At 36.0% G+C, this 25,504-nt stretch overlaps 5 protein-coding genes and 1 long non-coding RNA gene across 13 annotated transcripts in view; 4 read left to right on the plus strand and 2 right to left on the minus strand.

Annotated features, from left to right (window-relative positions):
• Nucleotides 1-3,458, plus strand: part of LOC104740762 (protein NLP4) — a 4,059-nt gene extending 601 nt beyond the window's left edge. For 4 of the 5 annotated variants that reach the window (XM_010461454.2, XM_010461455.2, XM_010461452.2 and 1 more), the window contains 4 exons: nt 364-1,187; nt 1,270-1,317; nt 1,393-2,314; nt 2,411-3,458. In XM_010461454.2, the coding sequence (XP_010459756.1) occupies nt 399-1,187; nt 1,270-1,317; nt 1,393-2,314; nt 2,411-3,210 (2,559 nt within the window). In that variant the 5' untranslated portion in view covers nt 364-398 and the 3' untranslated portion in view covers nt 3,211-3,458. Of the gene's footprint in view, nt 1-43; nt 259-363; nt 1,188-1,269; nt 1,318-1,392; nt 2,315-2,410 lie in introns of those variants that run through there. The other variant, XM_010461456.2, reaches the window with a different exon arrangement.
• On the minus strand, nt 3,450-5,671 carry LOC104740760 (serine/threonine-protein kinase CDL1-like). Of its 4 annotated transcripts, none has more exons than XM_010461449.2 (6): nt 5,192-5,671; nt 5,047-5,106; nt 4,786-4,940; nt 4,476-4,665; nt 4,001-4,392; nt 3,450-3,924 (listed from the first exon to the last, which is right to left on the minus strand). In XM_010461449.2, the coding sequence occupies exons 1-6, from the start codon at nt 5,298-5,300 to the stop codon at nt 3,661-3,663; spliced, it is 1,170 nt and encodes a 389-aa protein (XP_010459751.1). In that variant the 5' UTR covers nt 5,301-5,671; the 3' UTR covers nt 3,450-3,660. The 4 variants fall into 4 exon arrangements, with proteins under 4 accessions (XP_010459751.1, XP_010459753.1, XP_010459750.1 ...); XM_010461451.2 differs by having other exon boundaries at nt 5,047-5,085; nt 5,192-5,670; XM_010461448.2 differs by having other exon boundaries at nt 5,038-5,106; nt 5,192-5,670.
• On the minus strand, nt 8,787-12,877 carry LOC104740763 (bromodomain-containing protein 9-like). The gene is made up of 9 exons (XM_010461457.2): nt 12,383-12,877; nt 11,682-11,718; nt 11,436-11,514; nt 11,289-11,334; nt 11,104-11,202; nt 10,578-10,646; nt 10,134-10,479; nt 9,895-10,043; nt 8,787-9,812 (listed from the first exon to the last, which is right to left on the minus strand). Exons 1-9 carry the CDS (start codon nt 12,839-12,841, stop codon nt 9,102-9,104), a joined length of 1,995 nt encoding a protein of 664 aa, XP_010459759.1. The 5' UTR covers nt 12,842-12,877; the 3' UTR covers nt 8,787-9,101.
• LOC104740764 lies at nt 16,408-19,231 on the plus strand. The gene is made up of 3 exons (XR_760220.2): nt 16,408-16,546; nt 16,844-16,888; nt 16,976-19,231. It is a non-coding gene; the product is annotated as an uncharacterized LOC104740764 (long non-coding RNA).
• Nucleotides 20,218-22,336, plus strand: LOC104740766 (high mobility group B protein 2). Its single transcript, XM_010461459.2, has 8 exons — nt 20,218-20,386; nt 20,708-20,756; nt 20,897-21,001; nt 21,285-21,342; nt 21,465-21,509; nt 21,635-21,715; nt 21,817-21,903; nt 22,014-22,336. The coding sequence occupies exons 2-8, from the start codon at nt 20,716-20,718 to the stop codon at nt 22,029-22,031; spliced, it is 435 nt and encodes a 144-aa protein (XP_010459761.1). The 5' UTR covers nt 20,218-20,386; nt 20,708-20,715; the 3' UTR covers nt 22,032-22,336.
• Nucleotides 23,063-25,138, plus strand: LOC104740765 (high mobility group B protein 3). Its single transcript, XM_010461458.2, has 8 exons — nt 23,063-23,216; nt 23,416-23,464; nt 23,630-23,725; nt 24,000-24,057; nt 24,156-24,200; nt 24,311-24,391; nt 24,670-24,756; nt 24,855-25,138. The coding sequence occupies exons 2-8, from the start codon at nt 23,424-23,426 to the stop codon at nt 24,870-24,872; spliced, it is 426 nt and encodes a 141-aa protein (XP_010459760.1). The 5' UTR covers nt 23,063-23,216; nt 23,416-23,423; the 3' UTR covers nt 24,873-25,138.

Genomic DNA, 25,504 nt, shown 5'->3' on the forward strand with positions numbered 1-25,504 from the left:
GGGGGGGGGGGGGGGGGGGTTTCATTGGAGTTAAATTGGTATCTATTGAGCTTTATAGATTGTTTGACCAGCTTGAAGGAATCAATCAATCAAACAAAAAGTTTTGTGTGTCTACTTTGGATGCTTTACTTTTGTCATTATGAATTTGTTTTAGGCAAAATTAGTGCTTGATTCGTGTTTCCCAAATTATTTTATGTTCTACTTTGTCGGTTGGTGAGAATTTGATTTTCATGAGTCCTATTATCGATTTCTGAAAATGTAAGCAAGAAGAAGAACAAAAAAAACACAGCTCGATCTCGACCTTTTTGTTTGTTTGTTTATTTATGAAACTTTGTTGAAAAATGGATGCTTTCGTGTTTTCAGATGGTGCTTCAGTGAAAAGCAAATTATATATATCCATGGAAGATAGCTTTCTTCAGGCTGAGAACGCAGTTATGGACTCAGAGTTCATGGATGGGTTGTTGCTAGATGGTTGTTGGTTAGAGACAACAGATGGATCTGAGTTTCTTAACGTAGCTCCTTCAACTTCTTCTGTTAGCCCTTTTGATCCATCTTCCTTCATGTGGTCTCCAACTCAAGATACATCAGCAGCACTCTGCACATCAGGAGGAGTGGTATCTCAGATGTACGGTCAGGATTGTGTTGAAAGATCGAGTCTTGATGACTTTCAATGGAACAAGAGATGGTGGATTGGACCAGGAGGTGGTGGTGGTTCTTCTGTTACTGAGAGATTGGTTCAAGCAGTTGAACACATTAAAGATTACACAACTGAGAGAGGCTCGCTTATTCAGTTGTGGGTTCCGGTTAACAGAGGCGGTAAGCGAGTTTTAACCACAAAGGAACAACCTTTTAGCCACGATCCCATGTGTCAAAGACTTGCAAACTACAGAGAGATCTCTGTGAATTATCACTTCTCTGCTGAGCAAGATGATTCCAAGGCCTTAGCTGGTCTGCCTGGTAGGGTTTTCTTGGGGAAGCTTCCTGAATGGACTCCTGATGTTAGGTTTTTCAAGAGCGAGGAGTATCCAAGAGTACACCACGCACAGGACTGTGATGTCCGTGGAACGCTGGCGATTCCGGTGTTTGAACAAGGTAGTAAGATTTGCTTGGGGGTTATTGAGGTTGTAATGACCACTGAGATGGTTAAACTAAGACCTGAGCTTGAAAGCATTTGCAAGGCACTTCAGGTTTGTGTCCTTCTCTTATGTTTTCAGCTTTTGCTATTGAATTGGTTTTTCTGAGAGGGATCAATGTGTTTCCTTTTCACAGGCAGTTGATCTTAGGAGCACTGAACTACCGATTCCGCCTTCTCTAAAGGTAATAAACGAAAACTACATGAGTTCTATTAGTTCTGCTTTTTGGTCTAAACAAGATTGTTTCTTCTGTATATAGGGATGTGACTTATCTTACAAAGCTGCATTACCTGAAATCCGAAACCTCTTGAGATGTGCTTGTGAGACTCATAAACTACCTTTAGCTCAGACATGGGTCTCTTGCCTTCAGCAAAACAAAAGCGGGTGCCGTCACAACGATGAGAACTACATCCATTGCGTATCAACCATTGATGATGCTTGCTATGTTGGTGATCCAACAGTCCGCGAGTTCCACGAAGCTTGCTCTGAGCATCACCTCTTGAAGGGCCAAGGAGTTGCAGGTCAAGCCTTCTTGACCAATGGACCTTGCTTTTCGTCTGATGTATCCAACTACAAGAAATCAGAGTACCCTCTCTCTCACCACGCTAATATGTACGGTTTACATGGCGCGGTTGCAATTCGCCTGCGCTGCATCCACACTGGCTCTGCTGATTTTGTCTTGGAGTTCTTTTTGCCTAAAGACTGCGATGATCTGGAGGAACAGAGGAAAATGTTGAATGCACTTTCAACTATCATGGCTCATGTGCCTAGAAGCTTAAGGACTGTTACAGATAAAGAACTAGAAGAAGAGAGTGAAGTGATAGAAAGGGAAGAGATAGTAAAGCCTAAGATTGAAAACACATCGGAACTACAACATCTCCACGGTAATTCTCCATGGAGTGCCTCTCTTGAAGAAATCCAGCGGAGTAATAATACTAGTAACCCTCAGAATCTTGGATTGGTATTTGATGGAGGAGACAAACCAAATGATGGGTTTGGCTTAAAAAGAGGTTTTGACTACACCATGGATTATAATGTCAATGAGAGCAGCACATTCTCAAGTGGCGGTTTTAGTATGACGGCTGAGAAAAAGCGCACAAAAGCAGATAAAACCATTACTTTGGATATTCTTCGACAGTACTTCGCAGGGAGCTTGAAAGATGCAGCCAAGAATATCGGTGGTAAGCAGCATTTTTCTCTCTTTTCGATTCAATATCTCGGGAAGTCCTAAGACTGATATCTACTTTTTGCCTTTTTCTTGTTTTGAAATGTTTCAGTTTGTCCAACGACCTTGAAGAGGATATGCAGACAGCATGGGATACAGAGATGGCCGTCAAGAAAGATCAAGAAAGTGGGACATTCTCTGCAGAAGATTCAACGGGTGATTGATTCGGTTCAAGGTGTTTCTGGTCCTCTTCCCATAGGCTCCTTCTATGCGAATTTCCCCAGTTTAGTCTCACAGTCACAAGAACCCTCACAACAAGCCAAGACCTCGCCTCCTCCTCCTCCTCCACCGCCAGTGCAGCTTGCAAAGTCCCCTGTTTCCTCATATAGCCAAAGTTCAAACTCTAGCCAATGTTGCTCCAGCGAAACCCAACTAAACAGCGGTGCAACAACTGATCCTGCTTCAGCTAGTGTAGGAGTTTCATTGAAGAAGACGAGCAGCGAGATCGAGCTTCAAAGTTCAAGTCTTGACGAGACAATATTGACTCTCTCTAGTTTAGAAAACGTCCCTCAAGGCACCAACTTGTTATCATCTCAAGATGATGACTTTCTGAGGATTAAAGTAAGCTACGGAGAAGAGAAGATCAGATTCCGGATGCGGAATTCGCGCAGGTTAACAGATCTGTTGTGGGAGATCGGAAAGCGGTTTAGCATAGATGATATGAGCAGGTATGATCTAAAGTACTTAGACGAAGACAATGAATGGGTTTTGTTGACTTGTGATGAAGATGTTGAAGAGTGTGTAGATGTCTGCAGAACAACACCGAGTCATACTATTAAGCTTTTGCTTCAAGTATCTTCTCAGCATTTCTCTGAACGTTCTTCAGCTACTGAATACAGTTTATGGCACTGACCTCAAATCAGGGAAAGAAAGAAGAAAACCAAGCGTCTTAGGACATGATACAAAAGATAGATAATACCTTTTGTGTTCTGTTACAATTGTTCATATTTTTATCTGTTTCTTTTTATATCTTTTTTGTTGAAAGATCACTAGGAGGTGCTTTGGGTTTTGTTTTTAAAAAACGTACCAGAGATAAGAAGAGAAGAGCATGTAACGATCCTTTCTTCCTAAGAATTTGAAGAGTGGCTTTTATTTCAGAACCTTCAATTTTTACTTGTCTCCATAATTGTCATATACATCACAGGGAAAAAAACAAGTATATAGAAGTAACTAAAACGGTAAAACCAAATCATTTACCAAACATATAAAATGTTTTCTCAGAGAAGAAGAGGAAAAAACCATTTTTACAGAACACCAAACTGAATTTCTTGAAAGCTCAAGACTCTCTTTTCTTGTGTGTTTTTACAAGTCTCGTCGTCGCGGCGTTCTTGTAACCTCAGGTGATGGGGACGAGACGTTTCGAGCTTCATGAGATCGGCTCTGTGCAGCTAAGTACTCAAGTGCCACAACTATGTCACCTATAAACGGTCGATAGTGAGCTTCTTCGTTCAGACACATTGCGATAATCGCAATGGCATAGTTTAAACACCGTCTTGGATATTTTCCTCGTAGAGTCGGATCCACTAAATGTCCAAACTTCTTCTGATCCTTGAGGTATGGACGTGACTACAGAGACAAGAAAACTTTTGGTTATAACGAGAGTAGACTTATTCTGAATTTACGGTTTAGTAAGTTTACTTACCCAAGTAACAAGATTCTGCTCCCCTTGCTTTTGACTCAAATCAATAGCTTTCCTCCCAGTAATGAGCTCAAGCAACACTACACCGAAGCAGTAGATATCCGACTTAACAGTTAACTTCCCGCTCATGGCGTACTCGGGAGCACAGTAACCGTAAGTTCCCATGACACGGGTTGATACATGAGTTCGATCACCTACTGGACCGAGTTTCGCCAGTCCAAAATCCGAGAGTTTTGGATTGAACTCTTTGTCTAACAATATGTTAGCTGACTTCAAATCACGGTATATCACTGGCGGGTTAGCTGTGCAGTGAAGATACTCTATTCCCCTAGCTGCACCAACCGCGATTTTCATTCGAGTATTCCAGCTTAATGGTTCTGGATGTGACTCAAGATCTGAAAACCAAGCAAAAGAATCATAATCTTAAATTAGGAAACCCTCAAGATAATAACAACAAATACAGTTTGAGTAAACTAACCAAAAAGGTGATCTTCTAAGCTTCCCATTGGCATGTATTCATAGACAAGAAGTCTCTGATCACCAGAAGTACAGTAACCAATCAATGTAACGAGATTCGGGTGATGCAGTAAGCTAAGCATAAGAACTTCTACTATGAATTCTCGGTTTCCTTGAAGCCCATCTGGATTCAATTGCTTAATAGCCACTACCTGCTTTCATTAATCACATCAAAATTGTCATAAAAACAGAGTTTCTCTTTTTAAAAGGGTTTGAGGAAGAGAGAGAGAGAGAGAGAGAGAGAGAGAGAGAGAGAGAGAGAGAGATCTGACTTGTCCAGAATCTAAGCGTCCTTTATAAACTCTCCCAAAACCTCCTTCTCCGAGCAGATTGACTTCCCGGAAGTTTCTAGTAGCTGCAGCTAACTCCTTGAAGGTGAAACTCTGAGCTCCACCACCAGGTTTGGAACCATTCACTTTACCGTTTACTGTTTCCAATGCCAAAAAAATAAATTAACCCAAAAAAAAAGTGTCTGAAACAGAGACAAGAGACATCATTGAAAGAAAAAGAAAAACAAAACTCACCTAAGATACCTGAAATCGACTCTGTTCCTGTTGTATCACTTCCATTAACTGAAACCACAACAGAACAATCTGAAATAAAAACGAAACCTTTGAAGTAATAATAAATAAATAAAAAACAAAGGAAAGTTTTCGAATTGGAATTGAATAAAAGAACCTGATGAATCGGTTGGGTAGCGAGAGTTGTCGTTGTTGCATCGAGCAGTATCAACAATGTCGACTCTGATGTCCTTAGTTCGAGGATTCAAACAAGAGAAACAAGTCATTCTCTTTTCTCACACAATTACTACAATGGCTGATTGAAGAAGAAGGGGGGATTCAGATAATGGAGCTGGTTTTAAGAAACCAAAGCTCCAAGAAATCCCACACCAGAGACACAGGACAGACACACAAAACCTGACAAAGAATGTTTTTTTTTTATAATAAACCTAGGATTTTTGGGTCTGAAACTAAAGAAGGGATTTGATTGATTTCTCTGTTTCTCTCCTTTGGATAATTCCAGAAAACAAAAGAACAAAGCTTTTTGGCAGAGATTATTGAATCGGCGATAGATTGCACAGAGAGAGAGAGAGAGAGAGAGAGAGAATAAGTTATATTAACAAAAAAAACAAACTGAAGAGTTACTAAAATTGTACAAATTCCATCTAATCACGACAAAAATGACAAGGATCTCAAAAACAGTAATTATAATAACAAAAAAAGTAAAACAGTAGAAATAAAAATAAAACTACCTTTTTTTTGTTCGTGTTCATATTGTATAAAACTTCTATTTTTTATTATAGTTGGAGCTACTAAATATTTAAGTTGTAGAAGACGACGACAAGCTTTCGTTTTGTTCTTTTCGAACTCTATAGGACCCAACTTTTTAATTATTACTTATTATTAAAGGAATCAATAATTCTATCTTCTTTCAAAAAAATTTCCCACAAAAATCAAAATCCTTTTTTTTTTCTTTTCATTTTTTTAATCATCATTCATCCCCGATTTTATATAAATGCTCAGGTCCCCCTCGTGATGTTTTTGCAATTACTAGAATACCCTCATCTGATCATCACGCTTCCGACAGTACCTCTTCGGAACAGTACAGTGTTTGAGAGATAACTCAGAAGAAACACAAACATCCATGAGGCCGACATTGGATGTCGTAGTTGAGATCACGACAAATGGACGGTCGGGATTAGATAATCTTGACCTTACGTAATTCAGAGTGGGTCTCATTTTTAGTAGTCGTAGTAGTGGTCACACTCACACACACTGTCCTTCCTCTCTGCATTGACTTTATTTACCGTTTTAGAAAATTCTACTGTTCCTATCATAACAATGGTACCTAAATTAATAATGGCTACTACTACTTCTACTTTATAATCATCCCAAATCAATTATTAGCTGATAAAAGTTTGGAATTTCACCCATCCTTTTTAATTCTATCGTATCTTTTGCCTCTCTCTTTTTTTTTTTTTAAACGCAAGCTGTTTTTCTTCTCTTATATTTATGACATTGTTGTTGATTTATTTTAGAGCATGTTAATGGCATTACATTTGAAAACAAATTATTATGAGCGTTACTCCTTTATACACCTTCTCTTTTTTTGTCTTCCAAATTTCTGCATAGCATTAATAACTTTATTGTGAATTACTAATGCTGTTGCCATTTAAATATTACTTCGATTTCCATTACTAACCTTTAGCTCTTACAGTTACAGCTAGTATTTTAACATGCTACCGTTCAAATTTCAAAACCGTTATTACTTGTTCTAATTCTTTCTGACAAATGTATCTTTTTGTATTTTCAGTTTTTGAAAAACTATCTGATGCATTTTGTCTTTCTTGAGGTTTGAAATATGTGATGGGCTTATGGCTTTAGCTTAATTTGATGTTTACATACTGCATGGAAAATTCGAGACACGTTGTAGCCGCTAATAGCTAGGGACAAACTTTTACCTTTGTGTAATATAATGTATTACTCCGCATATATGCTGTATAAATCTAGATTGTTGTACCTTCACATTTTCGCATATGATAATTTATAAATTATAACACGTCTGAATATCCTAAACTAAATTCTATAGCTCTCTATCGTAAATATGTAGTGTTTCTTTTTTACCTGCGGATAATGACTAACATAAAAGTCATCAAAGACACACAATTTGAAACGTCTAACGGCTCATGAGAAGAAAAGAGTTTAAAAGCTTAATAGTTTATGAACCTCTAAGAGAAGAGAGAGAAACACCATAACTAGAATGAAAACAAAAGGCACAATAGCAATCTAACAAGGGACTACGTTAATTTAGAGATTGGCTCAAGCTTTACGATGTCCTCTACATGATCTAGAAAGGCGTAAGCTTTATGAGACTTCAAAGCTTCCATTCCTTAGATTCCAACTCTAGTCATAATGTTCCTCTCGGGATCATAGTAGAGAAGGTAGGAAGAGTCGGATTCGGATATATTGTATGGCGACAACACAATATCACCTGTGTCACTTGTTCCAACAAACCGTAACTTGGTCTCTTCAATTATATCCTTCCAAGGAGGGGGCATTACGTAGATGTAGCTTGACCATTGGTGTTTCTCGGCATCGACCGCTAAAGGAGACGAATCACGAGGCTTTGGTGATGAGAAGAAGAACGTTTTGCCGTATTTAGGGCACGTGAACAATAGCTTCGGGCGAGACGAAGATATGGTGAAGAACGAATCAATGAAAATTGGATTGCTAAGTGTGGAAGCACATACCTTGGACAAGCAACGAAATCTCGCTACAGACTTCGCTGGCAATCTCGTGAGTATCTCGATAACGAGATCAAACGGGAGGAACGTTCCTGACGTATTGCGCCGTGTTTTCATGCCTTTTCTAATGTCTCTATTTTTTATTTTTCCTTTCCATCAGATAAACCCTAGTCAGACGATATATTAAAAAAAAGACCCAAGGCCTTTCACATAAAACAAAGATAACGTAAGGGTCTATCTATATAGACATTTACGTCATTATGCATGTTTCTTTATAAAATATAATCGCGTGTATATAAGAGTAAATACCGTATAAGTATGTTAACCGACAAAAGTTATTGACATACATGTAAAAATCGAACCTGCCGAATGTATTAATAGGAATCCAAGAGCGTTTGCCTCAAATAAATACATAAAACAGGACAAGTATTAGTTTTCTTTTTATACGCCTATAATTGGCCAAGAGATAAACCAATGGTTTGAGAGGAAAAAAATAAATATCACGAGACGTCGAGACCCACCAAACAAAGACGGTCATGTAAATCCCGTGACGCGTGAGCCCCCCTCTTCCTCTTGACAAAATTTAACCACTATTGAAGGTACATAGACGAACACCTTGATATGTATTTAATGAGTTATAATAACTTTTAAATTTCTAAATTTGAAATAATGTAGATGTGTTGTGTAGATGATACACTAGAGAAGCTGATTTTAGTCGGCTATGTTTACTATGCTCCTGATTTGATTAAACACATGACTAATATATATTTGTAAACTTATTTCAACTAATTTTTGTTTTTTGATAATACATTAATCCCGTTTATCAAAATTTCAGGTGATTTCCACTCATCTTTTGCCAACATAATCGTATTCTAAGTATCAGAAACAATAATAGTTCCCATTACCGAGGAACTTGAAAATCGAAGCCGGCAAAAAGTATTCAAGAAAGAAACTGACAACTCTTACAAAAGGTCAAATGCTAAAAGTACACATGACAAATCTAACAATACTGTTGTTTCATCTTCAAGGTTAAAAGAACATATATATATCTGAAAAATTAAGGGAAAAAATTAAACTATAAATTATATATTCTACAGACAGCAGAGTGACTCCTGTGGTTTTTCTTTTATTTTTTCTCCTTTTACCCTTAAAAAATTATATGGAAGTTGCAACAATCTGTACAATAGGAGAGACTGTCCCATATATATTTTCATGTCACAAGTCACAACAAATAATGAAGCCATGACTCTCCACAAGATTTTCATACCAGAAAATATATGGCTGAGATAGCCAAATGGAAAAATGCCTCTTCTTCTTCTTCTTTCACATATCCCATATTCATCTTCAGAGCTGTAATGCCAGATCCGGATGCTGCGATGAGGACGAACCTGTCTGCTGATTAGAGCCCGGGGAGTTTGGTGATACTAGCCTAGCGTTAAGGTCCGGCGGAAACCGGTGAAATTCCTGTTTGGTGTAAGGAAACATCAACCCTTGTTGTTGCTGCGAGCTCGGTGTGGCCTCGTTGCTTACGTTTGCTTCTTCTTGTTGTTGTTGTTGTCTCGCAGTTCCTAGCATCTGATTTGCATTATGGCTGAATCCACCGAATCCGCGGATGAGGCCGTTGCTGTTCTCGAGTTTGATCAGCGGTCCCGCCTGGCGAGAGGAGGAGGATGATGGGTGATCGGTTTCTGGATTCAAGACACGAGCGGGTGGTGGTGCAGTCTCTTCTATGGTTTGAGAAGAAGAATGTCTGTTTCCTATGAAAGCGCTCGAGACTGAAGCGGTTGGTGACAGGATTCTGTTGGAATGATCATCAGACGCTAAGTCATTAGAACACTTTTGTTTTCCCGAAGACATTACTAAGTTTTGTTTTTGAGAATTATCATCCTCTTCAGGTCCTGCTGGGTTCTCTCCAACCCAACCTAGACCAAATTTGATTCCAGGTGGTAGTACTGTCTCGATTCTCCTCGATGCAACTTTCCAGGCAACAGGACCAAGATTTGCAGCGTATCGTGCTAGACTCCTCGCGTAACCGTACTCAGTGTTTAAGCCAACCTGATGAATAAGAAAAACAATGATCAGACTCTTGTTTTCTATATACAAAAAAAGGCTAAAATAGTGTTTGGCAATTACGTACTGGAATCAACTGTTTTAACTCGTCTTCAAGCGTTGTCAAGACCGATGGTTCTTGGGAAGAAGTCGAGAGGTGGTTGTAGGTATCACGTCTGTTATCATCAACATTGAAATGTTTCATTCCGTACTTGTTAACCGCCTTCACAACCGAAGCTACAGAGAAACCAAGAAGATGGTTTCATATTGGCAAATTAAAATAATACTGAAAGAAGGCAGAGAGCAAAGGGCAAGAGATTGTTATACATGGAAACTCGTTCTCCCAATCTATGGACCAACCACTTTGAGTCTCGCTGTTATTATTAATTCTAACTGATGATTCTGCTTGACGGAACTTATATGGAGGCGCCTTTCTTAGATTGTAAGCACCAGAAAATTTATTAGAGCTATCTCCTCCTCCAAGCGTATCAGCTGATATTTCAGAAGCAGTACGGTCAATGGAAGATGGTTCAGGCTGTTTCTTTGGAGGACGTCCTCTTCTAGCAACTTTTGGCTGCTGCTGCTGCTGCTGTGAGCTTTGTGGTTCTTCATCATCACTGTCTTGCCTTAAATTCTCAAAGTCCTTTTTCGCCAATTCTTGTATAGCCCGTGCCTATAATAAGCCAAATCACACACTATTTTCATAAACTTGGAACGAAAATATCAAAACAAGAATAGCTAAAAACATAACAATCAGAATCTAGGACATACCTGTCGATAATATACAGTGTCTGATGAATTGTATTCCATTGCATTTGTACATATTAAAAACACATCTCTCTGCAAAAAGAACAGGGCGAGAAGCGACATATATCAGAGAGCGGTATAAAGAAGAGGGCAAGAAGCGATATTTATAAGAGATCAAGCTGTTCTAACACCAATAATCTCCTCACAAATTCACATATATACAAACTGGGAGACAAATTGAGTCTAAATAGATCAAAAGTTATTTTGAGTTAAGCACAACTTTGGAAACAGCCTTAGGTGTGCACCCTGTACTACAAGTATCTATCTTCATTGGTTAGCAGTCTCATGAAGAAAATGCACGCAAACAACATCAAGCAATAGCTCTCCATAAAGAAAACATAAGAAGCCGTAAGAAAAGTTTCGAAATGAAAATGCCAAGCAACAAAACGTTCTAGCTATCAAATGAGAAACCAACTCTCGAACACATGGAAAGTTCAAGGAGAAACATAAGGGAAGAGTCCAATGTGGAATCAAAAAGAACAAAACTTACCTCAAATTGTTCTAAACTGGTATATGCTCCAGAGTCTATTTTCTTCCGCACAGTGCTAAAATCCATGGGATTTGTGATAATCTCGTGATAATCAGGAAGCTGTAAAACACATACAGAAGCGCAGATAAGACAAACTGAAAAACAAGGAGCTTTGACATCAACAACAACAAAGGAAGGAGATTCACCTCCTCAGGATCAACAGGGTCAGAGTAAACGCCATAAGTATCCTTCCTTCAAGTGTTTTATAAAAACAACAACAACAACAATCAGAAACCCAGTTGTTCTTAAAACCAAAAAATGACAGAAGGAAGGGGGAATGAGCATATATATACTTTTGAAGTCTATCAAGGATGAACACCAACAACTTTTTGTCTGGCAAAGGTGTAGTGGGACCTGACTCCACGGGAGACCCTATCCACATGTAAACCAAAAATTAAAAAAAAAAAGTTAATAATTTAATCGCTTCCCAGCATCAGAAAAAATCCTCGCTTTTATCCTCGTACGAATTTTTTTTGCAGTGTTTATTGCCTTTTTCAAGAATTAAATATATATATATATATAAAAAGAAGAGTTTATACCTTGAAGAATGTCTGTCGCTTTCGAAGCCTTTTCTCCCTGCAAGAAGTAAAAACCAACACCAACAACAGATCATCAGTGTGTTTCCAATGTTCATGTTTTAAGCAAAGGTAAAGAACCAACGGACACAACATACTAAGAAACTGATGGTAGTTTTAATTAAGGAAAAGACAAATCGGAACTTGTTTCAGACACGACTAGTTTCAGTTCTCAGTTTCAGTGCAGGTGCATCTTTAATTCAGAGAGGTAATTTACGGATTTTAATTACCAGGAAAATCAATATTATAATACATAAAATTCTCCAAAATTAAAAGCAGAGAGAATAAAAACTGATTAAACACCCACACAAGAATTTACTTAGCTGAAGACAAAAAAAAAATAAAAAAGAGGAAATTTTAATTTACAGAAAAAGCAGAAATATGAATTCTCCACTCCACCAATTAAAAAAAAAAACAAGAAGGGAAAAAAAGAAATGACTCAGTCAAACAAACTCTCAATCTCTCCCACTCACTCAAAAATCTAAGAGAGAAAGACGAACAACACACACTACTACTACCAAACGCGCGAAATTATTCATAATCAAAATCAATTTTGGGGAAGAATTAAAAAAAAAAAAAAAAAAAAAAAAAAAAAAACAANAAAAAAAAAAAAAAAAAAAAAAAAAACTAGTTCGATCCGAAATCAATTCAAATTTTATCTCTACCGTGTGATTAGATCCGCCGCTGAATTTGAAGGAAGCCTCGGGAGTCTCGTCGAGATTCAGATCCGATTGGGAATTAGGAGAATGTCGATGAGACTGATGATGAGAGTTCAATCCATGTAAAAGCTTGTGTTTCTTCTCACGCCGCTCGTCGTCGTCGTTGTCTTCTATGTTGTTGTTGTTGTTGTCGTCTTCGTCTTTGATCCAGGGCGAATCGCCGTATGAATTAGGGTTCCGCCGTTTGGATCGGGAGGCGGAGTTGGGAGCGTGATTGAGAGAATTAGGGTTTTTCGAACCGGATCTATGGTGTTGGTGTTGGTTCTGGTGGTGGTGGTCATCTTGATTGCGATGTTGTTGTTGTTGTTGTAATTGTTGCTGTTTGATAGCTCGCTTTTGAAGGTCTAATAGAGATGGCCTCCCTTTCTTCTTCTTCTTCGTCATTGTATCTGCTACCTCACCCATTTTTTTTCTCTCTCTCTCTCTCTCTCTTTCTCTCTCTTCTCTCTCTTCTCTCTCTCTCTCCCTCTCTCTCTCTCTCTCTCTTCCCCTTTCTCTTTCTCCTCCTAGACAGGCGTTTGGTTTTGTGTTTTCTTTAAGTTTATTTTTTTTTATTTCTTTAATAAATAATTAAAATGTAAAATAAATAAATACAAAAAAAACTCTTCTACATGTGTGTGAACTAGCACGTGCCGAAAGTGTAATGGATAAGTTATTTGGGCCGTTATGGGCCCGTGTATTTGTTATTTATAGGGTTGGGTCGGTTGATCCAAATACCGCTTTATTATTTGTTCACTAACCTCCAAATAAGTTGCTACGATCATCAATAACAAGAAAAAAAAAAAGGTGCATGGATATAATCATGGAGATGATTTTTTTTTTCTAACGTCTTGGTTTCACTTTCTCTCAAATTAGTAAAAAAAAAAAGTAGTTCTAAGCTGTTTCACATACACTGATACACATGACTCCTCCTTACACAATCAGCACTAGGATCGAACATTCAAACTACCACCAAAGCAAGTCATGTGTATATTAACTTCATTGTACATTCTTAGTATAGTAAAAAAAGAAAAAATAATTCTCGATCATTCATGGATATGACTCGTTCGTCTAACAGCAAAAAAAGCTAGAGAGAGCCAAAAGTGGAATGACTTTGAAAATTGTAGAAACTCTGCATCTTGACATCTTCCATAATACGTAGTATATAGCACATTGTGATTCAAGAAGCTACCTTTTCTTCGTTTTTTTACACATCTGGAAAGGTAAATTGAACCACACAGACACAGTTCCTTGGTATATGAGTATGATGATGACAGAAAGCTATATCCAAAAATGGATATATCAAAGCTCTCACGTTAGACAAAAAAGAGGGAGAAGCAGATGTGTAAAAAGCAGAGCAGAGGAGATCATCCATATTGCATCATCATGTCTCGGCTATAAAAGCAGAGTCTGGGGTCAGCAGCTCAAAACATCACAACCAAAAGAACAACAAAACAAAGAGAGAGAGCAAAGAGAGAGATTCAAATTAGCAACATCTTTTTTATTAGATGGTTATCCAGGCCATGTGTGGATGATGAATTTAGTTTTTTTTTTTAATATATTTGTATTAATTTATGATTATGGTAGAAACATATATATAAGTAGCAAGATCAGAGTTTGAGTTGCTGAAGCCAGATTTCAGAGGAGAATAAAATGAGTTTCCAATGTAACTGTTCCAAGCTTGAATTCTAGTAGCTTGAATAAAATGAGTTTCCCAATGTAACTGTTCCAAGCCAGATTTAAGAGGAGAATAATTAGTTACACAAGTGTAATGTTTTTATCCCATGATTTAAATATTTAATGTGATATTAAAGCCTGCTAAAACTAACTTTTACAAATGAACCAAATTCATACACTAACATAGCCTAGTAAAACGTTCTAATTAAAATCCATATATTGTTCTACTTATATATTAAAACATAATAAAAACAAAAGTCAAACATTAAAAATGCAAGATATTATTATTAATGCAATATGCTATTAGATTCATTGCCAAAACGGTAACAAATCTAAGACGGTTTAACAAATACATAAGCTGATGCCTATGACAAGTTTACATTTTTACATATATTTCAAATATGAAAAAATAACTTAACAAAAAAAATAAGTAAAAACTATGTAAGATATAAACAAAACATAAGTAAAATATTTTGATTTACACAAAAAAACTAAAATAATAATAATACGTTAATTTATGTTATTTTTTAAAAGTAGAATAGCTATTATATAACAACTCATGCAACAGATCGACTAACACCTAGTTATCTATAATAAGTAATCATGTTGTCATGTTGATGCTGTAAATACATCTTTCTAATTAACCTTGTTGACTCACGGAATCCTGTTTCCTTGATCTCATATTATATCTAGTCTAAGAAACAATATGCTTTAAATAAATAAATTCTTGGTTTTTCAAAGGGGAGTGTATTCAAACTATGATTTTGGAGAATTTAGTGGGATTTATGATATTTTAGATTTTAGGAGATTTGAGTGAGTTTTTAAGTTATTTTGGTAGATTTGTTTGTGATTTGATGAAATTTGGTGAGATTTTAAAAATAATTTTGGACGATTTGAAGAGATTCTCATACAAAAACACTATAGTCAAAAACAATGCTTCATCTCTCCAAATATTATAATCGATCCGAACAGTATAAAACAAAGATTGAAATTGAATTGAAAAGTACACGTATTGATGCAATGAACAAACCCTAAACTGGTTTCTCTTGCTAAACAAAATAACGATCATGTGATAGCATCTTATGAAGACAATTTCATGATTGCTACCCACATTTACGAAATCTGCATAATTCAATTCAGGAAGAGAGAAGCTACCTGCAACAGTTTGATAACCATGAGCGTAACTTTTTTTTTTTTTTTTTTTACTTTTTCATTGAGAAGAAGAAGAAGAACAAAAAAAGAAGAAGAACAAAAAAAGAAGAAGATTGAAAACTGATGAGATGATTATTTTTACAATTCTTTTTGTTAAGATTTTTTTTGTTTCAAATCCCAGCATTAGAGGTGTGATTTTCTCACCTCGTTTATAGACAAGAAATATAACAAAAGTCTCACAGAATCCGCTTTCTGAATCCTTTATACAGTACACAATTCTTTTTGTCGACTATATAATTTTTATAAGTTGTTTACAAAATATGTTATACATTAAAAATAGGTTGGTTATAACAAAAGGTTATAGATTAATTGGTCAATCTATAGGTTATATGAATACACTTAAGAATATCCAAAGATTATTCTTAAAGAGAATATTCCAATGATTTATACAATTTCCAAAATAAATTTTTAGTATTACATGTATTGTTACAAATATATACTGGTAGGCATAAAAATATACTGTTAGACGTAAAAAAGAATAAATTCTTGGCAATTTATCACACTTAATCGTGATTTTCGAAATCTTATTGTGCAGTTGAAAATAAAATTTTACCTAAGCACATGTCATATTGAAAAACTTTCACAAAACATGTTCAAAAATTAAAATAAAAACAAACAACAAACATAACCATTTCTCATACATAAAATTACAAAATTAACAATAGAAACTTACAAAATATGTGTTTTTTCAAGCCATCATATTTAGCATATGATTTTATTGCATAATGTTTTATTCAAAAAACTTTTAAAAATAATCATATAAATTATATTTTATTCTAAATTTATAATATAAGTCAAAAGAATTTTAACATGTGCTCTAGTACGGGTTCTAATCTAGTAATCTTATATTTAAAAAGTACACAATAAAATATTTTAAAAATTTAAGAGGCTCAAAATAGTATTTTCCTAATGGAAATGCTCTAATGCCATTGTATCAGTCTTTTGTATCTCGCTATTATGTCCCTAATGTGTGTGAACTCGCACGTGCCGAAAGTGTAATGGATAAGTTATTTGGGCCGTTATAGGCCCATTTAGGGTTGTTATTTATAGTGTTGGGTCGGTTGATCCAAATTCCACTTTATTTATTTGTTCATAGTGGGAAACACAGTTCGGGTTCGGGTGAGGCGTGACGGTTTGATGGATTCGTGTACCCACAGGGGACTGGAGATCGAGGAGGCTTAACTGTTTTTTTTGAAGATCAATATGGATCTCGTCTCGTGTTGCCATCATTTCTTTTAGCATGTCAGTGTTTTGATTTCTTTTCTTTCTCCCATTAAAAATTTCTGTTTTCAATTTTCTTGTTTAGGTTTGAGAAAACTAGTTGCATTGCTTTCATTTGAACTAGTCTGAATCTTATATCTCAGTTGTACGACAATATAATAGTTTTAATAAATTGATATGCAGAATCATGGACATGCATGTACCAATTGTAAACCAACAATTTGTGATATACACTCAATTGTCTGGCTTTTTTTTTTTTTTTAAACTTTTATCTTCTCTATTGTTGATCTGAACATTACTGTCTGCCTTTCTTTACAGATATTGGATAAAATCTGAAATGGTTCGAAGCCCACCCATAAAATGGTATGTTACATGCTACGTTGGTTTTTTTTGGTGTTTTCCTAGCCTCTTGCTATCAAATCCGGAATTTGATTGGACTTGCTGTTGCAGTCATGAGGAACTATGCACCAGAATCACTGATCGAAACTGCTTTCAAGAAGGTAAGTTTTTTGGTTTCTGACTAAAATCTAAACAAAGAGTCAAAATATGTGATATTGATCAAAAACTAATAAAACAAGATTTGTGAAATATGAAATTTGGCCATTTATGTAAAGTGTTGAGTCTTGAGAGCTTGAGTGCAAAATCCATGACTCTTTGGAGTGTCTAGGATCATTTGTACGAAGCTTTAAGACGTGTATAAGTGAATAAATTGCAAGTTGATCTCCTTTGGCTCCATATATGATGAGTAAGGATCCTGCGGGTTCAAGGTGTACTAAAGTCCGTCTAGTTCACATCTTGTGAGGATCTAGATGATCTCCTGGATTCCATATATAGCTTTGGGGTGCATCCAAATGATAGTAAATAATAGTTTTCTTATTTGGTTCTAACTTATACGTAGATTAATGCGCATGATCCAAATACATGAATTAACTTTTTCGACTAACTACCTTCATTGGTAGTGTATTTTCATTAGGAATTCACTTTCCATGATAATGTTTGGGAGAAACAAGTAATCCAAGATTTTTTTGATTGATGCAATTTGTTACTAAGACTGGCTACTAAAGAATCATTTGCAAAGGTTAATCTTCACATCGGAGAAGAGATAAATAAAAGAAAATAACATTGCATTTGTTATTTTTCTAGAAGACTTTGTTATTGAACAAATTATGTTAAAATTGTTATGTGGTCATGTTTAAGATGTAGAGTGTCTTGTTAGATAGTTTCAAACACATCATTCTATGTTGTTGTTTTGAATTTCACGGCAACATGGATATTTGTGATTTGTTTGGAACCATCTAACAAGACACTCCTCATCATAATCATGACCGCATGGCAATGGTTTGTTCACAAACAAATTCTTCTCCGCAAATAACATTTGTGGCATTCTCTTTTCTTCTGTTTCTTCGATGTGAAAATTATCTTTAATTGATTCTTAAGTAAAATGTCGTGGTAAAAGACTCCATGAATCAAAAGGAATCTTGAATTGCTTGTTGCTCCCAAATATTTTCATGATTATGTAATACTTTGAGGCGTATTGATTTGTATGGTAACGGAATTGGTAACTCTTCACTAGGGATGTGAGAATCAATGTACGTATGTCTATTTTGTCTCTCGCATATCTGTTGCTCTGGTTCTTTCAGTATTCGAGGTTCTGGATGGATATAATGCCACTTCAACATCGCAAAATTGCGGTCCTTTTTCTCGGATTGCTTGAGATGGTCTTTAAATAATTAGATTATGCAAAATTTAGCAACACGGGGATGAGGGCTCTAACCCTTGCTACATAGGTTGTTAAGATTGGTGCATTTAGAAAGACTGTTTACCAGTACCACATCCTCATATTCTGTGTGTTTCATGGGATTTGGGGTTGTCAAATCCACTCTTGGTGGTCTCACCTCTAAAGTCCTTCTCGTTGGAGTTACTTACTTCATAGCTTCTGAGATGCTTGATAACAGTTACAGGTATATATCTCTTCCTTTCCAAATTAGCAACTTTGTGATCAGGCTCTATAAGTTGCAAGGTTTTGATGCAAGACTGTTTTTACAGTTTAATCCATTGTTTTGTTGATAATGGAATATGTGGTAACTCTCTAACACGGATGTGCGAATAAATGCACACCGATGCTGCAAGTTGAAATAAATATAGCTTGATGGATGAATGCTTCTTCACGTCTTGCAATAATGGAAGAGTACAAGGAAGTAGCTGAAGAGTTTCAAATTGAAACATGTTTTGTAAGATACTAGTTTCAAAGACTTGCAAATTGCATCAGAATGATCTGGTTCTCATTAGCTCTAATGCGGTTTATAAAGATACAATGAAAACTGAAACAGAACCGAAAAGATAGGACACGACGCAACTAGCTCAACTAGTTCCACTTACAACGGGAAAATAGCAAAACAACTTTGACACATTCTAACCAGAAGAATAGGTCTCTTATTGACTTAAACTTACTCAACATGTTTACTCTTCATAATGGCTCAGCTGAAGAAAAGGATGGAGCTGTGGCTATTTGGTTGCATTCACTGAACCAGAAAAACTATCCTGATCGACGAACCGATGGATACAAACGGGATGAAGATTAGTGAAAAGCCTCTGAACAAATGATCCATGAAGAGAAAACTACAGTGAAAGAGAACACTAACGGCATTGGAGAGGAAAGATGAAATCTCTGAAGCAAAGATTATGGAAGAGAGGATTACACTAGAAAAGGATGCAACCGGGACCGGGTGAATGATGAAACTTCTGAAGTAAATATTGCCAACGTCCTTATCCCCAGTCTTTCTCTTCCTGAGGTAGACCCTTTGGAGCTTATCACTATGCAAGGTCACTGGCTGCAGATTCCGACTATGCCAGAGTTTGTAACGACGGGATAGCCTATCGCAAACAAATACCGTTCACAAGTTAATTACTTAAAAAAAAAATGATTTACACGATAATTGTAAAGACACTTGGGGCCATGCTTATTATTTACAGAAGCTTATGTTTCTTTAACGGACTATACCAAGGCACTTGTATAAAAGATGGTGTATCAAATATATTTTCTAATGATGAAGAAGATTCTATAAGAAGAATCGAACCGATCGATTGAGGGAATTTGCACTATACAGTAATTAAGTGGAAGAAGAACTTGCTTAGTCATCTTTACTTTCCATTTGAGCTTTCATATTTGATTAGGTAACGTGGACACTGTAGACGCAAACCCAATGAATTTTAGGCCCAGATAGTATTTTGTTTTAGATAGATTTGATAGAATTTCAATTATTTAATTTACTATTTAGTGTAAACTTCAACCAACCTAACAATTTAAAATCAGAAGCCCTCGAAAATATTAACAAATCCAAATCGAACCGGATGACCGACGCAGCAAACCGAACCGGATCCTCGAGGAGATATTAATGCGAATAAATATTATTCGTAATTACTTCTATGATTTTAATTATTTTAGGACCAAAAAGAATAAGGGCAATGAGTCACCATATCACTTGCCGCTGAATCCTCGCGCTGAGAAAGAAGCACAAGAGAAACACACATAAACAAAGACCTACGATCAAAATTTGAGAAGGTGAGAGCCAATAAAATGAAACCACAAGGATCGATGACGTGTCATAATATATTTGAAATCCCGCCTAAACCCCTCAGTTTTTTTTTTACATTTCGTGCGAAATTTCAATTTTTAATCCAATAACCCTTTTTATTGATTGACCAAAAGATATTTTACAAAAGCCTTTTCTCTCCCCCACTAGTGCCTCCTTCCTCATCTCTCACTTGAATCTTCTTCTCCCACATAGCGTACAAATCACAAACTCGCTCAATTCCTTCTCTCTATCTCTCTATTCGAACCCTACGCTCTTCGTCTTCAAGGTAAATTTCATTCGTTTTCTAGTTTGATTCATCTCTCGGTTTTTTGTGTTTCGATCTGTTTAGGCGATAAGATTTGTTTATTCAAGTTGATTTTTGTGTGTTTTGAGATATGAATTTCATGTTCTGGATGTTTGCGGTTTATGCTGTATATGATTAGGTTTTTGTAGCATCTCTAATTCATTTCGATCATGTGTATCGATCTCTTATTTGGTGATGATGATTTTTTTTTTCAATTATCGCGTTTGTGTATAGAATCGATTGATGCAATATGTGAAGTACTTGTCTAGCTTTTTTACTGATCTTGTGTGATACGTTTCGCAGAATCAATTATGAAAGGAGGTAAATCAAAGGCTGAAACCAGGAGCTCTAAGTAAGTTTCAGATTCGATCTATTTTTGTCAGATATCTGGAAATTTAGATTCGAGTCCATGTCGTTGTTCGTTTTCTGAAGAGTTTTGTTGCTTGATTTTTTTNTTTTTTTTTTTTTTTTTTTTTTTTTTGGTGGTATTAGGCTCTCTGTGACCAAGAAGCCTGCTAAAGGAGCAGGGCGTGGCAAAGCAGCTGCCAAGGATCCGAACAAACCAAAGAGGCCAGCCAGTGCTTTCTTCGTTTTCATGTAATCCTTGCCTCCGATTCTTCAAATTAATCTGTGTTACAGTAGTTTTGCATGGATATAGACTTTTTTGCCGTACAAAAGTTTTTTTTTCATCTGGCTACTCTCTTTTTAAGGTGAGACTAGTAAGAATCCTTTGACTGCTGTAGTTGAGTCAAAAAGTATCTGATACTAGCTAGTCCAAAGAATCTCGTATTGTCCATGCTTTGATTTGATTGTTGATGGTTCCTATTGGTTTGTGTGTGTTAAATAATAATACTAGTGTTGACTTTTTGGTGCTCTGTAGGGAAGATTTCCGTGAGACTTTCAAGAAGGAAAACCCCAAGAACAAGTCTGTAGCTACTGTGAGTGTTATTTGTGATCATTTTAAAAGCTTCTTCTATATGTTGTTGTTTGTTGTTGTACCTTAATCTTGTTAGTTTATGAAGTTGTTGTACTGATGGGTGAATTTTTCAATGGGTTACAGGTTGGAAAAGCTGCTGGAGACAAGTGGAAATCACTGTCAGATTCTGTACGTTCTCTCTCTCAGTCTCTCTGATCAGTGTGACCAAAAGTTGTGTTATGATATCAAATGTTACGGTTCTTATAGTAAAGTCTAATACTATGTGTGTGGTTTTTTTTTTACGATAATTCCAGGAGAAAGCTCCTTATGTTGCCAAGGCTGAGAAACGTAAGGTTGAATATGAGAAGAACATTAAAGCTTACAACAAGAAACTGGTAAAATCTAATAATAATGTCAATCATATGCTCAATTTAAAGAGATTGATAGTTATTGAGTTGTTTGACCAATCATCATGATACGTTTGTGGTTGTTTCAGGAGGAAGGTCCAAAGGAAGATGAGGAATCTGACAAGTCAGTGTCAGAGGTCAATGACGAGGATGATGCTGAGGATGGTAGTGAAGAGGTCAGTGGTTGAGTCTTTTAAAGTTATTTTTCCCATCATAGTATATATACAACGTAGAGCTTTGTTTTTAACTCTTGTTAATTACTTGGGTGTGTATAATTTAAATGCAGGAGGAGGACGATGACTAAGAAGTTGGATGGATGGCTGGTAGCATTAGTATAGATGGCTGCAAAAATCTCTCTGGGGTTTTATCTTTATCTTTTTTACTTGAAATGTTAATGGTGCTGATTAAAAAGGGGTCTTTCTTTTTTATCTTTCTCTATGTATTTCCACAACCTCCTCCACTTAAAGAAGCCCTTTGGATGGAGAAAGTGAATTGTAGAATGTTTAGATGGTGAAAGAGAGACTTGCAGCTCTGTACTCTTTGCTCTATAAAACGATTTTTAGTTTTTGTTTTTCTTACCTCTTCTCAAGTTTTTATATTGTTTTATGATGTCGGATGTGTTGGTAAGGAAACTGTAGCCTTAAACTCTCTAGCTTGATTCATTATCCATAAAGGTGGTACTATGATTCATTCATTCTCACAGACTGATTTTGTTCGTATTCATGACGAGTTTGGTTAGTATGTAGGTTAACCACTAATTCTCTCCGAATCAAGGTGTTTCACTAATGGTAATCGATCAAATCTTGTTTGGTTAAATTGACTTAAATTACGCTGTGTTTGTAAATTATATAAGAAGGGATGATGACTCATAGTTTTTCAATAGAAAGAGCAAGTAATCAAAATCATTTCATTTTGCTGAAAAGGAAATTAAACATAAGATTATACTAGAATTTATGATTTTAATAACTTATTAGGAAAGAGAAGATTCGAGAATGATTCGTCTCGCATTCGAATTTGGACCTAATCGATATTTATATTCATCCCTTTTTAATAAACATGCAGTACAAAAGGTAAAAATAAGTACAAAATTTACGAAGCACAGAGAAGAGAAAACACATACATGTTGTTGTTCTCTCTCACTCAATGAAAAGGAATAATAAAAAAAAAAAGCGGGAGAATGTGAAAGCCAGTAATGAGAAATCACAAGGATCGTTGACGTGGCGAAATATATTTGAAATCCCGCCTAAACCCCTAAGATTTGTTTTTTATTTTATTTTTTTCACACATGTCGTGGAAAATTGAATATCTTTTAAATCATATAAGATATTTTTCCCTTCCACTTAAGAAGCCTTCTCATCCATTTCTCGGCCTCTCACTCGAATCGGTTCACAAAGCGTACAATTCACAAACACGTACACTTATTATTATTATTCTCTCTCTCTCTCTCTCTTCAAACCCTACGAAGCTCTTCTTCTTCTTCTTCTTCAAGGTAATTTCATCCGATTTCCTTCGTTTTTTTGTTTATTTTTCCAGTTTTCGTCTTGATTTAGTGCGTTTCGATCTCTTGATTGTAATATTTTTGTCTCCGTAGTTTTTTTTAAGCGCTTAGAACCGAAGATTCTCTCTGTTTTAATTGCGTTTCGTATTTTTGTATGCTGATCTAGTTTTTTGTTTGTTTGTTTGTGCAGAATCGATCATGAAAGGAGGTAAATCGAAAGCTGAAACCAGGAGCTCAAAGTGAGTTTTCACATCGATCGATTCTTCTGTGATTTTTTTTATTTTTTTGTTTTTGTTTGTATCCGAGTTAGTTCCTAGATCTCTGGATTCCAGATCCGTTTCCAAATCGTTGTTGTTTTGTGAATCGTTTTTTTTTTTTAAACTTGAATTTTGTGGTGATGATAGGCTCTCTGTGACTAAGAAGCCTACTAAGGGAGGCAAAGGTGCTGCTAAGGATCCTAACAAACCTAAGAGGCCTTCCAGTGCCTTCTTCGTTTTCATGTAAATTATCTCCCCTTCGATTCTTATAAACGATCTGCGTTAATTACTTCTGGTTTGTTTCAGTGATTCTTTTCAAATTGAGATTGTTAGCTTCGTTTGTTTGCTGTAAAAATGATTGGTCATATTGATGTTGTTTATTATTATTATTATTATTATGCCTAAAATGGTCTGTAACGTTGACTGTATAATCCAATTAGTATCACCAATCATTGGTTAACTGATTCTACTTTTAATTCTGTTTTGCTAAAACTTGCGTTGACTTATGATCTTGTAGGGAAGATTTCCGTGAAACGTACAAGAAGGAGCACCCCAAGAACAAATCTGTCGCTGCTGTGAGTTGTGATTTGCTGCTTTTTTTTCACCGTAGCCTTTGTTGTATTTTTGAATTTATTACTGACAATGATTTTTTCAAATGGATGATGATATATAGGTTGGCAAAGCTGGTGGTGAAAAGTGGAAATCTTTGTCAGATTCCGTAAGTTTTCTGAGCTATTTATTTAGCTCAAGTTGTTTACTAATTCAAATGGTACAGGCTTGTTTGTTATGTATGATTTTTCTTAACCTGTGGGTGTTATGATAATGTAGGAGAAAGCTCCTTATGTTGCTAAGGCTGACAAACGCAAGGTTGAGTATGAGAAGAACATGAAAGCCTACAACAAGAAGCTGGAGAGTGGTTTATTTGCATCATTATATTGAAGGAAGAGTTACGTTTTTACTAATCACATGATTGAAGTATGAGCTATGTTTTATATTAACCACATGATTGAAGTATCAATTATGATATGTTTTACTGTAACCACATGATTGAAGGGATGAGTTATGGTTATACTAATCACATAGTTGCAGGCAGAGTTGTGATTAGAGTAAACAATGATGATTCATATAACTGGTAATTAGTTTAAGGGTAGTGCTTGACTAACAGCTGTGTCTTGTGTGTGTTTCAGGAGGAAGGTCCAAAGGAAGATGAGGAATCTGACAAGTCTGTTTCAGAGGTCAACGATGAGGATGATGCTGAGGATGGGAGTGAAGAGGTAAGCGACTGATTCTATTAATCATTCTACATCATTTTGCAATTAAATATCTAAGAAGTAAGCCTTTGTATTAACTCTGTAATATATATGATCTGTAGGAGGAAGATGATGACTGAGAAGTTGAAGTTGAAGTTGGGTAGCATAATATAGGAGGCTGCAAGGAATCTCTCGGATGTTCTTTATCTTCTCTTAAAATGTTAATGAGGCTGGTTAAATTTATGGGTCTATTTACTTTTTTTTTTTTTTTTTTACTGATGTTTCGTTTTAGTAAGCTACTACTATCTCCCACTGATTCTACGTGTAATGGAAAAAAGTGAATGTAGAATGTTTAGATGGTGAATGAGAGAGATTTGCAGCTCTATATTACGCTCTTTTTATCCCTCTACGTTTTGTTAATTACCTTTCAGTTCTTTAATCTCTAGTTCTCTACTGATATGTGCGTCTTACTAGCAAGTTGTAGTAATTCTCAAATCTCTTATTAATTCTCAAATCTCAGTACGATTATGTTGTATATGGTACAAAGGAGTGCTCATATCGATGTTTGTGTTGACCAGTGCATTAACACGCTCTTAATCAAATTGTTCCAAAAAGTGTATTCAATGTTTTTACTTTTTGGTTTGGTTGATCTGACTTTAGTGGTCACTCAGGATCTTAAAATTGTATTATGGCCTTCTTTCCAAATGACCTACGCCGTAATCATTTGGTTACTCTTTTCACCACCTTATGAGAAAAAAGGTTAACAGAAGAT

The sequence above is a fragment of the Camelina sativa genome, chromosome 14 (genome assembly GCF_000633955.1).
Source record: "Camelina sativa cultivar DH55 chromosome 14, Cs, whole genome shotgun sequence".
NCBI lineage: Eukaryota > Viridiplantae > Streptophyta > Magnoliopsida > Brassicales > Brassicaceae > Camelina > Camelina sativa.